The sequence below is a fragment of the Pygocentrus nattereri genome, chromosome 20, assembly GCF_015220715.1.
Source record: "Pygocentrus nattereri isolate fPygNat1 chromosome 20, fPygNat1.pri, whole genome shotgun sequence".
NCBI classification, from domain to species: domain Eukaryota; kingdom Metazoa; phylum Chordata; class Actinopteri; order Characiformes; family Serrasalmidae; genus Pygocentrus; species Pygocentrus nattereri.
In genome coordinates, this window is record NC_051230.1 from 21,455,924 (window position 1) to 21,471,153 (window position 15,230).

General features: G+C 41.4%; 1 protein-coding gene across 1 annotated transcript in view; it reads right to left on the minus strand.

Annotated features, from left to right (window-relative positions):
- cds1 (CDP-diacylglycerol synthase (phosphatidate cytidylyltransferase) 1) overlaps nucleotides 1-15,230 on the minus strand; it is a 45,257-nt gene that overhangs the window by 29,790 nt on the left and 237 nt on the right. Inside the window, exon 1 of the mRNA XM_017705124.2 lies at nucleotides 15,065-15,230. This exon is cut by the window's right edge and continues 237 nt beyond it. Within this exon, the coding sequence (XP_017560613.1) occupies nucleotides 15,065-15,142 (78 nt within the window). The 5' untranslated portion in view covers nucleotides 15,143-15,230. The remainder of the gene's footprint in view (nucleotides 1-15,064) is intronic.

Consider the following 15,230-nt stretch of genomic DNA (forward strand, 5'->3'; position numbering starts at 1 on the left):
TTCGTACACCGGGAGACGCCGTTCTCACACCAGCCCCAGCCCCACCTGGTCCCTGGGAACGCCAGCGCCGCAGACGGCCTTCCAGACCTTCACCACCACCCCAGCCGGTCTTCACCTCCTGCAACTGCTTCGCTGCACCCAGTTCACCGCCTACGCCTTCACCTACGGGCCCTGTCGCCTGCCCCAACGTCTCTGCGTTCTGCACAGGACTCGGTTTATGTTATCAGTAGTTCTAGTGTCCTCCATGTTAGAGTAAGAGGGTTAAACAGCCACGCCACTGTCTCCTGTTTTCCAGGTGCTCGCGTTTTAGACATAGCCAAGTGCCTCCCCTCAGCCCTCCACAGATGCGATGCCTTCGGCACTGTGGTTATCCACGTCGGGACCAACAACATCTCCGACCGCTACTGGACACCGCCAGGAAGACGACGGATGCCAGGATCGTCATCTCCAGCCCTTTTCCCACCTACAGGAGGGGATCCGAGCGATTCTGCAGGCTCTTCGTGCTGCAGTCCTGGCTCTACGGCTGGTGCGCCTGCAATGGTTTGGGTTACGTGGACAACTGGTCTTCGTTTTGGGAGCAGCCAGCTCTCTACCGGAGGGATGGGCTTTACCCTAGTCGTCTGGGATCCGTCGTCCTCTCACGGAACTTTGAGAGGGCCATCCACTGACTTCAAAGCGAAGGCCACGTAAATAGCACCAAAAATAGAAACGTTACAGCTAATCATGCTAATGTTACTGCTAAAAATAAGCCGATTGCTAGCACCTCTACAAATGCTTATTCTATAAATGCAATTGAGACTGTGTCTGTTCCCCGAATAAAACAAAGCATCAAAAAGCCTCAAAAGGTTTGCTCTAGTAATCTGATTAATATCAGACCAGTTACACCAGTTTGCAATGACCGCACCTTTGGTCTAAAACTAGGACTGCTTAACATTAGATCCCTCACATCTAAAGCTAATATTGTAAATGAAATTATTACAGATCACGATTCTGATGCTCTGTGCCTCACAGACCCGATGAGTACCTTAGTCTAAATGAATACAGCTATGCACATAGCCCTCGTTTAAGCGGCCAGGGTGGAGGTATAGCAACCATTCATACTAAAACTTTAGGCGTGAACCAGAAAGTAGGATATACATTCTCTTCTTTTGAAGCTCTTTTACTTAATATACTTGAACAATGAACAAATAAAAACTATTTTTTATTTATTACAATTTACAGGCCGCCCAGTCCGTATTATCAGTTCTTACAGGAACTCTCTGAGTTTCTATCAAGCTTAATAATGTTTTCAAGTAAAATAATAACTGTCGGAGCTATTAATATCCACATTGACAATCCTCACGACGCACTAAGTAAGGAATTCATATCTATCACAGACTCCATAGGTTTCACCCAAATTATAAAAGGGCCCACACACTACCACAACCACACTCTAGACTTAATGCTGACCTTTGGTGTAGACATAGATAACTTAGCCATTCTCCCCCAGAGCACAGCCATCTCAGACCATTACTTAATCTCTTACGAAATCCAGTTTAGTGGTAATGTGAGTTCATCACCATGTTATCGTGTCAAGTGGACTATAACTTCCTCCACAGCTGGCAGCTTTATCAGAAACCTTCCTCAATTATCAGGTTCTGTCAGCAGCAGCCCATCTAATCGTACCAAGTTAGATATTATGACCAAGTTCCTAGAGGATACTTTTCGATCTACTTGAGATAGTGTAGCTCCATTAAAAAGTAAAATAGTACTCGCCCCTTGGAATAACGATCACACTCAAGCTTTAAAACAGACTGCCAGACAACTCGAGCAAAAATGGCATCTGACTAAATTAGAAGTGTTCCAGTCCGCCTGGAAGGAGAGCCTTATAGACTATAGAAGAGCTCTTACTGCAGCACGCTCAGCCTATCTCTCCTCTCTCATAGAAAACAATAAGAACAATCCTAGATTACTATTTAGCACAATTTCTAAAATAACAGAGAACAAAGTCACTGAATCCCAGATGCCATTAGCCTATAGCAGTAATGATTTTATGAATTTCTTTAGTGATAAAATCGAAAAAATTAGACAGAAAATTCTGAACACACAGTTAAACTCTACAAACCTGCTGTCTTCTAATGCCAGTCTAGACCCTGAGAATATTACAGTCACTGCAGATAGGCTGGAATCGTTTACCTTACTTCAAGAATATAACCTAGTTAAAATAGTTGCAAAATCATCTACCTGTATTTTGGACCCAATCCCTACAGGTCTACTCAAGGAAATCTTACCAGAAATAACAAAGCCTATTCTGTCTATAATAAACTCCTCTCTTAGCCTTGGATACATCCCAAAAACTTTAAAACTTGCAGTAATTAGACCGCTGATTAAAAAAGCTAAGCTTGATCCCTGTGAACTGTCAAACTATAGACCTATCTCGAATCTCCCCTTTATATCTAAGATCCTGGAAAAGTGGTAGCAAAACAATTAAGCTCTTATTTGCATAGGAATTTTCTACATGAAAAATTTCAGTCTGGTTTTAGGCCACATCACAGTACAGAAACAGCACCAGTAAAAATGATAAATGATCTATTATTTTCTGACAAAGGAAATGTGTCTTTGCTAGTCCTGAAAAGGACTGACCTTAGTGCAGCATTTGACACAATAGACCACTCTATCTTGCAACCCCAATTCCAATGAAGTTGGGACATTGCGTAAAACATAAATAAAAACAGAATACGATGATTTGCAAATCGTTTTCAACATATATATTCAATTGAATACACTACAAAGACAAGATATTTAATGTTAAACTTAAATTTAATATATTTAATATAAACTTTATATTTAATGGATAAACTTTATTGTTTTTTGCAAATATTCACTCATTTTGAATTTGATGCTTGCAACATGTTCCAAAGAAGTTGTGACAGAGGCATGTTTACCACTGTGTTACATCACCTTTCCTTTTAACAACACTCAGTAAGTGTTTGGGAACTGAGGACACTAATTGTTGAAGCTTTGTAGGTGGAATTCTTTCCCATTCTTGCTTGAAGTACAACCTCAGTTGCTCAACAGTCCGGGGTCTCCACTGTCGTATTTTGCGCTTCACAATGCGCCACACATTTTCAATGGGAGACAGGTCTGGACTGCAGGCAGGCCAGTCTAGTACCTACACTCTTTTACTACGAAGCCACGCTGTTGTAACACGTGCAGAATGTGGCTTGGCATTGTCTTGCTGAAATAAGCAGGACGTCCCTGAAAAAGACGTTGCATGGACAGCAGCATATGTTGCTCTAAAACCTGTATGTACCTTTCAGCATTAATGGTGCCTTCACAGATGTGCACAGAAGTTACCCATGCCATGGGCACTAACACACCCCCACACCATCAGAGATGCTGGCTTTTGAACTTTGCACTGATAACAATCCGGACAGCCCTTTTCCTCTTTGGCCTGAAGGACACAACGTCCATGATTTCCAAAAACAATTTGAAATGTGGACTCGGCAGACCACAGGACACTTTTCCACTTTGCATCAGTCCATCTGGGTGTTGATATTTGGCTTTCGCTTAGCATGGCAGAGGTTTAACTTGCACTTGTAGATGGAGCGACGAACTGTGTTCACTGACAGTGGTTTTCTGACGTGTTCCTAAGCCCATGTGGGAATATCTTGGTTTTCTGCCTTGCTGCTTACTTGCAGAGATTTCTCCAGATTCTCTGAATCTTTTGATGATATTATGGACTGTAGATGATGAAATCCCTAAATTCCCTGCAATTGCACATTGAGAAACGTTCTTAAACTGTTGGACTATTTGCTCACGCAGTTGTTCACAAAGTGGTGAACCTTGTCCTCGCTTGTGAATGAGTGAGCCTTTCAGTGATGCTCCGTTTATACCCAATCATGACACTCACCTGTTTCCAATTACGCTGTTCACCTGTGGAATGTTCCAAACAGGTGTTTTTTGAGCATTCCTCAACTTTGCCAGTATTTTGTTGCCCCTGTCCCAACTTCTTTGGAAAGTGTTGCAGGCATCAAATTCAAAATGAGTCAATATTTGCAAAAAACAATAAAGTTTATCCGTTTGAACATTAAATATCTTGTCTTTGTAGTGTATTCAATTGAATATAGGTTGAAAAGGATTTACAAATCACCGTATTCTGTTTTTATTTGTTTTACACAACGTCCCAACTTCATTGGAATTGGGGTTGTACTAGATAGACTAGAAAACCTTGTAGGGGTAACAGGAACAGCTCTTTCCTGGTTCAGGTCCTACCTCACTGATCGCTATCAGTTCGTTAATGTAAATGGCGATTCATCTGTCCTTGTAAAAGTAAAGTATGGTGTTCCACAAGGCTCTGTTTTGGGACCTACATTATTCAAAATATATATGCTACCATTATCAGTAAACACAGTATAAATTTCCACTGCTATGCTGATGACACTCAGTTTATATATATATATATATATATATATATATATATATATATATATATATATATATATATACATATATATATACATATATATATACATACATATATATATATATATATATATATAAACTGAGTGTCATATATATATATATCAAGCACACCGGATGATAAAAATAAACTTAGCAAGATTGAGGACTGTGTAAAAGACATAAAAGACGGGATGTCTAGTAACTTTCTGCTACTTAACGCAGATAAATCAGAGGTCCTCCTTCGTGGTCCAAAAGCAGCTAGAAACAAACTGTAACTTAACACTTATACTTAACAATTTCTTAGTTGCATCAAGCTCATCTGTTAAAAATCTTGGTGTTGTGATAGACGCTGATCTGTCTTTCGACGCACATATAACTAATATTACTAGAACAGCCTTCCTGCATCTTCACAATATCGCAAAATTAATAAATGCATTATCTCTACAGGACACAGAAAAGTTAGTTCATGCATTCATTACTTCAAGGCTAGATTACTGCAATGCCCTGCTGTCTGGATGTCCCAGCAAAAGTCTTAACAAACTTCAGTTAGTCCAGAACGCTGGAGCCAGAGTCCTCACAAGAACCAGAAAGTTCGACCATATTAGCCCAGTTTTATCAACCCTGCACTGGTTACCAATTAAATTTCGCATTGATTATAAAATTCTATTATTGACTTATAAAGCTCTAAAAGGACTCGCCCCTCAGTACCTGAGTGAACTTCTCTCTTACTATGAACCATCACGCCTACTTAGATCACAAGGTGCTGGTTTACTAGTGGTACCTAGAATTAATAAAGCTACATCAGGAGGGAGAGCTTTCTCATACAAAGCCCCCAAGCTCTGGAATAATCTTCCTGTTAATGTTCGGGAATCAGACAACAGTCTCTGCTGCTCTGTTATACTGTAATCTGTGGTCTGCCACTCTTTACAGAACTGCGTTTTTTCTTTCCTTTCTTTGCCGAGCTGATCAGCTGCCCATCCTGTGCGTCTGATGCTGTTGCCTGTTCTGCCTTGATTGGGTGCCGCTGCTCACCAGCCTTCTGGACCGGCTTGACCACCACTGAGCTTCTTGCTTTACAACGCTGTGCAATCCTCACCCTCAGATCTTTTCTTTTCCCACTTTGTACTATAATACTTTATACTAATGTTTCCTATCCGGTGTCGACCGTAAGAGGATGGGTTTGCCTTCTGAGTCTTGGTTCCTCTCAAGGTTTCTTCCTCTTCAGGGAGTTTTTCCTTGCCACCGTTGCTGCTGGCTTGCTCATGGGGTCTTGGACCCGGATTTTCTTTTCTTTTCTTTTCTTTCTGTAATACTGATTGTTCTGTAAAGCTGCTTTGTGCAACATCTGTTGTAAAAAGCGCTATATAAATAAATTTTGCTTACTTGCTGTATCCGATTACATTTCCAATCAGAACATGCAAGTACATTCTGCACATGTGTGTTTGCTTCATAGTGAAAGTTTAAAATGTTCAACATGGCAGGAGCAGAAACTGGTCTGTAGAGGACACCAAGTTTACTCGTTGTCTTCATCCATAATGGGAATGTATTTAATCGGATTGGTAAAAATCTTTGCATGTAAACACAGCCACTGAGCCCTCAACCTTCATACTCACCATCACAGCTGCCACTTCATATACAGTTATCTCTGATGGACATGTGTAAAACACCAATGTAATGTCACATATCAATGTGCACATGACTGATTCAGCAGAATGTTTGCAAGCTTTCTGTGAGCTAACTGGACCATATTCTGTCTCCCCAGGTTCTTCTTGGCTAAGCTAACAGACTTCAGCAATATTCAGAGAGGGTTTAAGTTAATTTTTATACTGAAGCAGTCAACATATCAACTGCAATATCCTAATAAAGAATATGTTACTTACTATATACTAACATAACATTAAAATCCTCATTCATGGGAAATTAGCAATGAAGTGATGTCAAAATAAAACAAAAGCTAACAAGGTTTTGGCATTAAATACTGCCATGTAATGGCACGCTTGGCTGGTGCATGATCAAGGAACAGTGACTGTATCTAATTCCATTTACCTGCTTTCTTTCCGAGTATACATATCACCCATATGTCCGGCTGGACACTGAAGGACGACTGACTGCCGAGCCCTCCTGCTACCCACTTCAGACCAGCTGCCCACGCCCCAGCTACCACCACCTACCTTGGATGAGCTGCCCACCCTATGCTGATGTTCTCATAGACTCCTAGTTATTCCTAATACCAATATTACTGCTGTTAATATTAGTAGTATAATCACTTGTAGGTAGTTTGACTAGAGGAGGATGGGTCCCCCTGGTGAGCCTGGTTCCTCCCAAGGTTTCTTCCTCAGTTCTGAGGGAGTTTTTCCTTGCCACTGTTGCCCCTGGCTTGCCCACCAGGGGGTTTCTGTACATTCTTACAGTTCTCTTGAAACTTTTTCTTTTCTGAAATTCTGTAAAGCTGCTTTGTGACAACATCCGTTGTAAAAAGCGCTATACAAATAAATTTGATTTGATTTGACTGTATCTAGCTCTTAGTGTAAACAAACATGTGATGCCTCTATACTGTGCTTTGTTGCAGCCATTGTTGAACCCTCCAACATGGCACTCTGACAGCACCCCTTACCCTACCCCCTCTACTGAGAATGTCGAGGAGAACCGAGGTCATTAGCACACAAAATCAACCCCCAGAAAATTGCCTTTTCTTCACAAAAGACGTGATAGCATAGGGAGCATAGGGAACTAAATGTAACTGAAAAAAGCAAGTTACGTCTCCTTTAAAGAGATATTAAACAGTCCTAATCTGATACTTAAATAGACTACTTTAGGTTTCACTGTAGATCCTCTGTGGACTGACACATACCACAGCCTCGCCCCAGTAACTTATTTTAAAGATATAAATCTCTCAATAGTTGGCATGTGGTCTGTCTGGTAAAACAATATTTAGCAAGACTTCTATACAGTGTTCCAAAGAGCCCTGCCATAGTGCTTGTTGTAAAACTTCACTGAAACAGGACTTTTTGCAATGACAACATCACCCCCGCCCCTGCGACCCTTAGGGAGAAGCGGCTTAGAAAATGGATGGAATGGATGGATGGACATCACAACATTAACAAATTAATTTCAAACAACCTCATTCTGCCTTGCTAGAGTGCTTTTCTTTACAAATAAGAGAATAAACATTGGTCTGAATTTCTTATGTCAAGTTTAAGCATTTCTAAAAATAATCCATCATACTGAAACTGGACTTCACTGACAAACAAGTCTCCACCAGCCTTATCATCTGCCATCCTGTGGATGAGACCAATAAGCAGGGTAGCCCTCTGATCAGCTGCTCCAGAACTGAGACTATGCTAATCCCCAGGCAGAAGGGGAACAACCCTAGAGGCCTTGTGCTATGCAAACTAACTCAACCCAAAGAGATGCAGGTAATGCAGTGCTAACCACTCCAGCCTCTATTCTCTAGCCTACTCTGTTTCTCCACCGGGGCCAGTACAGGACTTTAGAGGTTAAAGAGGACATAGGAGACCCTGCAAGATCAATTTGATCCTTTTGGGGTCTTTTCCATAGTGTGAGCGACAGCTTGGCCCAGTTTTCCCTGCCCCTTTCATACGCTTTGCAGAGGTGGCAGAAAAAAGAATCGGAGGCTGATTAGGAATTCCTACGTGCACAGCAAATGCCAAAACAGACTTGCTTGCTGCTGGCAAGGATGGAAGTTAATGCAGCAGAAAACACTGCACAAGAAAACACACTGTCTTCAGTAATAAGATTCTATATTACAGTAAAACACAGAGCACTTACTGTATACCATGTGCGTGATAGAACTATAGAAGATACATAGTAGTATAGTATAATAGCAGAACTGTTTTTTGCACATTTCTCCCTACCCCCTCTGAAAAATCCTTTTAGACGACATGAGGTCCCGCATAACCGGTTTTTCTGCAGAAAACTGAAAAAGCAGGATAAGCCATAAAAGAGTCGTTGACTAATTTTAAAACCGCACCCTATTAGTCATAAAGTGTACAATGTAGGGTGTAAATTCCACTTGCTCATGTATAATGTACACTCAGACTGCATGATAATCACAATTATTTGGCTCAATATTGAAATAATTGTTCTTACAACTTAACTTTTATCACAACTGCTCAGCCAGGAACTAAACAGTTTTATTGATGACATAATAACATAATGGCCAATATCATCCACTGAGGAGAAAACAGTAAATGCCTTGTATAGAAGACAATTAGTCCTTATTAGCTTCAAATGTGACACTTACTAGCTCTGTTAGCCCATTACCTTATTTGAAGAGGCAGGTACTGATATGAAAACCTACTGATTTCCCTCAGCTTTTCCTGAATGATAACACATTTTCAAACATATTCCTCTGCATGCTGCAATGTTTGTGCAGTTGGGTTTTTGGATATTGTCTTTCTTCCCTGCAGTTGACCGGATATCCGTTCGTGAGCTCTTGTGGATACTAGAATATCAAAATTACAACATATACACAATATATACACATATACACTATATGTCCAAAGTATGTGGACACCTGACTATCACACTTATTTGTGCTTGCTGAACACCCCAAACCAAAATCATGGGCGTTATTATTAAAGTTGAAGCCCTCCCCTTTTCCGGCCATAATAGCCTTCACTCTTCTCTGAAGGCTTTTCAGAAGATTTTGGAGTGTGTCTGTGGGAATGTGTGCCTATTTAGAAAAAGGGCATTTGCGATGCGTCTAGCTCTGTATGTTCGTGTAGTCTACCACTTCATGGCTGAGCTGTTGCTTCTTGACCAGGGGTGCAAACTGGATGCTGGATACAGATCCTCCAGGACCAGAGCTGTGCACCCCTGCTCCTAGACACTTCCACTTCATTCCATTTAATAGCATTTACAGTTAACTGGGGCAGATCTAGCAGGGCAAAAATGTCACAAACTGACTTGTGGCAAAGGTGGCATCCTATGACAGCGCAGCGCAGAAACTAATTCTACTGCCTCTGTCTGTGTACTATCTGTGGAGATTAGATGGATGGCTATGTGCTTGATTTTACACCCATGTTAGCAATGGGTGTAGATGAAACACCTGAACTAAATCATTAGCAGGGGGGTCCACATACTTTTGGCCATATAGTTTAACTTTCTAAGATGATTATCCTTCTGGGTTGTGGGGGCAGCTTGAGCCAATCCCAGCAGTCATTGGGTGGAAGGCAGGATACACCCTGGACAGGTCACCAGTCCATCGCAGGGCATATACAGTGTGACTGCAAACATTATGTTCTATAATGTACTACAGTGCAAAGCCGTTGCCGTTTTATAAATGCCTTGTTTCACAGTGATTGTAAGGGATGAGCCAATCCGTCACAAAATTATGATATTGCAATGCACAACTGTGGAAATATGCATCGGGGTGAATGGACATTATGAATTATACCACCTAAAACAACTGCACTGTTTGAACACCAAAGTTTGGAGGGATCCATACCATAACAACTCCTTCCAGCATGCCTACTGCCTTCCAACATAAGTGTTGTTTGTAAGTTGTGCAACAACATGTTTACAGCCATCATTATTCTATCTATCAAATTTTATGAAAATTATTGTGACAATACTAAATCATGAACCTAGTATTGTGAGTCTTGGGCTGCATATAACATTACACTCCTAGTTATTTCTTCCCACTCCACATTGTGGGAAATTAACGGTAACACACAGCTTTTCATGGCCAGTGGTTTTACTGACATGGATGAAACAAGACACACATAAAGCCCACAAGCTCAGTAAGGCCAGAGTGGCCATCCCAGGTACTGTCATCAAATGTACGTCACAAAATCTGTCAAATCAGTTGTAACTTTTTACTGTGTAGACTGTAAACACGACCTAGAACTAAAATGGAACAGCGTACCGCTTCTTGCTTTAGTCTTGACCAAGGCAACTGAACAACAGACATAAATGTACCCTAAATCTTTGAATCAAAAGAAGACTGGTCCTTAGTTACATTAGTTCAGTTGTAAACGCTAAAAGTTTGCGAACAGGATTCATGTCAACATTATATGATTTAAAGCACTGGTATCCAATGTCAGCCAGTCCTCTAACTTCAGCTAAGTACTCCAACTGATCAGTTTATCAACTAAGGGAGCCAAACCTGTGCACACTGTATTTTGGAACAGGGAGCCATTTCAGATTCTGACAGAGACATCCAACACTGGGCCTGTCTGCCGTTCGAGTGTGGCCACCACAGGGAGGTCATCATGGTACACTGAGCTCAGATGGGAAGCTGACGCGGTAAACTGAGCAGAGTGCTGTTCGCTAATGCTCCACTGCTTCAACGGCTCAGCAGAGACAGGCTGCTGTTTCTGCATCTGCTAATAAGAGCTAAAGGACAAAATGCCCAGGTACAGCAAGCAGGCTGTGAAGCTTCAGCTCCATTTGAGCTCACAATATTGAAAGCTTCCAACATCCCCCAGCTCAGTCAATGAAAGAAAAAAAAATAGACCTGTTCGTAAAATAAACGCAGACACCGCTAACGGAACAATGAGGCTGACCTTGAGAAGATGGATCTAGCTGCAAAAGGTGAAAAAACAAGTCGCAGCCCATGAGGCAACAGCTTTGACTGCATAAGATGTTTATAATGTTTGCTAACAAAACAGTCCACAATAAACATAATTAGGTTGGTGGGTTCATGTTGGGCATGTTTCTTTTTATGTAGGTATCCAGGCTTGTTTTCTGTATGGGGTAAAAATGAAGTTCAAAGTAGAGACGAACTCATGCACTGATTATAAACCCCAAAATCTGACTAATATTAAAAACCAGGCTACATATCATCCTTGGAATAATCTAACATTTAAAATAAATCTTTCAGTATTAGCCAGTAGCCAAAACTAGCTTCACCATGACAAGCAGGCTCTTTACTTTGCTGTTAATGAAATGGGAAACAACCTTAAAAGCCTATATTGTCAACACAGATCTTTCTACAGACCTTGTCTGTAACCAACAGACCAATGATCAGACATATGACTGTCCAGAAAATTTGAGTTAAGCTGTTTTGCTGTGCTCTATGTGAAGCATATCTATTCTGCTGGACTTAATAAAAGGCCTTAGGCCAACATGCAAAAATGGCATTACTGGATCAAAAAAGCAAGCAAATCATACAAGTTCACCTAAACTGCCATGGGGAAAAGCAACGACTTATTCCCAGCTGTTTGCAGTTTGTTATTCATAACCACATGTTTGACTTAGCCTATTTATCACCAAATATTTGGATTACCTCAGCTACAGGGCAGTCTCCCACACACTGAAACAGGTCTTGAGAAACACTGTCTGTACAAAGTCTCTGCTACTGCACACCAACACTCAAAGAATAAGTCATTGATTTCTTTCAGGACTTGGCTGCTAATTCAGAGACCTGAACCATGAAAGATCTTAAGTGTAGCCCATATCACAGCTAAACCACTCACAGATTTCAATCTAAATACTCACAAAAGTATACAAAAAGTAAATAGTTTAGACATCTACAAGTTGATGGCTGGCTAGCAGTCTTCTGCTTCTTATTTCTGTCCTTCACAGTTAGTTACTGGTCAAGTCTGTGTTTAACTTTGTCCTGCTCTGTTGGTGACAGCATCTTGAAGGTCACTGCTCACCTTTTTTAGCCAAGGAATCCCAAAAAGAGAACAGCAGCACCTAACAAGTTCCCCTGTTGATAGATCCTGGATGTACTAAGAAGTTTTTTTCTGGCTTTATACTTCATTGAGACGTATACAGTCATCTATAGTGGTTTGATGCGAAATGATTCACTGTTGAGAAATGTACCAACCCTGATTTCTTTCCAAAGGAGGTGACTGGAACCAGAGGTTGCTATGGCTACAACACAATAAAGCCATTTTTTTATCATCCAAAATGACGACTGTCTTCTGAGGTTTATTTGTAATCTTGATAATGATAAAATAGTCTTAAAACTGAAAAGAACACGCCACATGTATGTTTTTGCAAATAACAGATCTGCAAAAAACATCATAGGACAAAACTTTATGACTAAACTACTGTACAACAAGGTTTGGTGCATCAGACAGCACATTCATAACTATGTAACTAATAGTTTTTAATAGAGGCATTAAGTGGTCCATACAGTTCTGGGGCAGTCATGGGCTGAGGACCAGCCATGTGACTGAAACGTTGCCGGTTCGATCCTCTGAGCCAACAGTACATGTCTGAGGTGCCCTTGAGCAAGACACCTAACCCCCAACTCCTCCCTGTGCACCGTGGATAGGGCTTTCCACTGTTCTGGGCAAGTGTGCCTATTGCCCCCTAGTGTGTGTTTGCTCACTAGTGTGTGTGTGGTGTTTCACTGCACGGATGGGTTAAATGCGGAGGTAAAATTTCCCTGATGTGGGACTAATAAAGGTCACTTAATCTTAATATGTCTGGTTCCTATCACCACCACTGTAAGTTTCTTTACAATGCTGCATTTCATATCAAACCTCTCTGGATGACTTTGTTTACATCTAAACCAATGAATTATACAAAGATGTTAAAAATAAATCCAGTTCCCTTTAAAATTTCATGCTTTTTTCCAACTTTTACCTCGATTTGGGTCAGTATTTAATCAAATAGCACTTTTTATATAAGTACAGTTTTAGGCTACACTATTAAAAAGAAGGTATTTCAAGGGTGCTTTAGTAAAGACAATGGCTCCACATAGGACCATGAACTCTCAAACAACTATCATGGTGATTAAATGGTTCTCTGTATGGTGAATGGTTCTTCAGATTGATGGAGAAGGTGCCGGATATTTTTCAAAAGCCTGTCAAGCTTGTAACAATTCTCAAAAAGGTTCTCTACAGAACCACATCCAACACATTCTCCATCAATCTGAAGAGCCCCGTTGCGATGCAAAGAACCCTTTAAGCATGCAAATACATCTTTGAGTGTTAATGGCTCTATATAGAACCACTGTCTTTACTAAAGAACAGCTGAAGAACCATTTTTAAGAGTGTACCCTACCCATCATACCTCATGTCAAAAAAGGTCACCTAGTATGTTTTTACTCACCTCCAAAAATCTATGGTCAGTAAACCCAAATGCAGATAAACCCAGAGGAAAAATGTCTTTTGTGAGATTGTCAAAAAAATAAAGCTAATTTTCATACTGAATTAATGTAGAATCTCTGACTTCTGAATTCTTTCTCCTTGGGGCAGTCATGGGTGGGAGGTTAGGGAACTGGCTCTGTGACTGGAAGGTCGCCGGATCAATCACCAGCGCCGAAAGTCCATGACTGAGGTGTCCTTGAGCAAGACACCTAACCCCCAATTGCTCCCCGGGTGCAATGGATAGGGCTGCCCACCGCTGCGGGCAAGTGTGCTCACTGCCCCCTAGTGTGTGTGTGTGTGTATGTGGTGTTTCACTTCACAGATGGGTTAAATGCGAAGATGGAATTTCACCGTTTGTGGGATTTAAAAAGTATCACTTAAAATCCCTCAAGAGAAAGACAGAAATGAAATCCAGCATTTGGTTGTGAAGGTCTAGTGATGCTCTCCTACACTGAATGACTGCTGAAAGAGTTCTGTGATACAGAACAGAGCTATATAAGAAAACCTCTAAGATTTCACACTTTTCTTATGGAAATGTTATTCAGCTTACACTGGGATGAGATGGGTGAGATGAGTGAGATGAGTCAGACACAAAACAGTCAATCCATGCGTGAGACATATTTTGATCAAAGTGAGGAAATCTAGGGCTTTTCCCTCAATACCCAAACTGAGAAACACTGACTCTGATTTCAAATAGGACTTTGTCATGTCTAGAAGATGTCCATGAGATTCAGAGGAGATACCATGTGGAATGTTTCTCTGGGGTAAGGCCTGTGTTATTAAATATAACAAAAAATACACTATGGTGTCAAGGTCAGAGAGCTAGAACAATGACACTGCATCTGGAAATACTGAAACAGCCTCCTAGAACTGTGTTCTGCTTGTGGGCTGCTCATATCACTACTTCAATGACAGATCCTTCTTCTCTTGGGTTAGACTGCACCTTGCATTAGCAAGCACATTTGAGGCTAGCTGGTCTACTGACACCTGACTCAGTTCAACTCAAGCTAAAAAATGCTCATGTTTAACTCAGCTGGTTGAATAACTCCAGCTAATCAGCAGCAAGTCTCTTCGTACTGTGTTTTGTGTATGACAGGAGCCAAAACAAAGGAGCTAATGTAACTACACTGAGCTAGGTTAACAAGCTAAGCCTAGCTACTGCTGTAGGGACTCAGCAATAACGCCTTTAAGTCAAACGTCAGTGTAATATGAAAACGAGCCAGTAATATGTTAGTTATTCAGTCATAAACAAGTTTATACACCTGTTTGTTTAAGGTGAATAACGTGCCATGAAGTCAAAGCCACAAGCTAGCGTTAGCCTGCTAACGTTAATGCTTGTGCTGAATAGCTGACCAGTGAAGGGAGCAGCAGCCCAGTCGCCCTTAGCAGCTCTCACCGGTCAGCTAGCTGGCCGGCTAGTTGTTTCTATCGGTCACTGGCGAGTCTAGCCGACTTAGCTAGCAGGCTTAGCTAACCGGCTGCAACGGCAGCGGACACCGACACTAGCGTGCGCTTCCGTTCAGTTAACACGGGCGTTAAGGTGAAGGTACCTTATCGCTGATGTTCTCCGTGCTGTCCGGGTCCCCGCCTCCGGCTCCCCCGGCTCCTCGCTTCCTCAGCTCCGTCATTTTTCCTCGTTGTTTTGGTTTCGCTCACAGGTGCATAGAAAGCGTAGAAACGGAAAAGCAGGCTTTAAACGAAGTGTCCGCTCTGGTA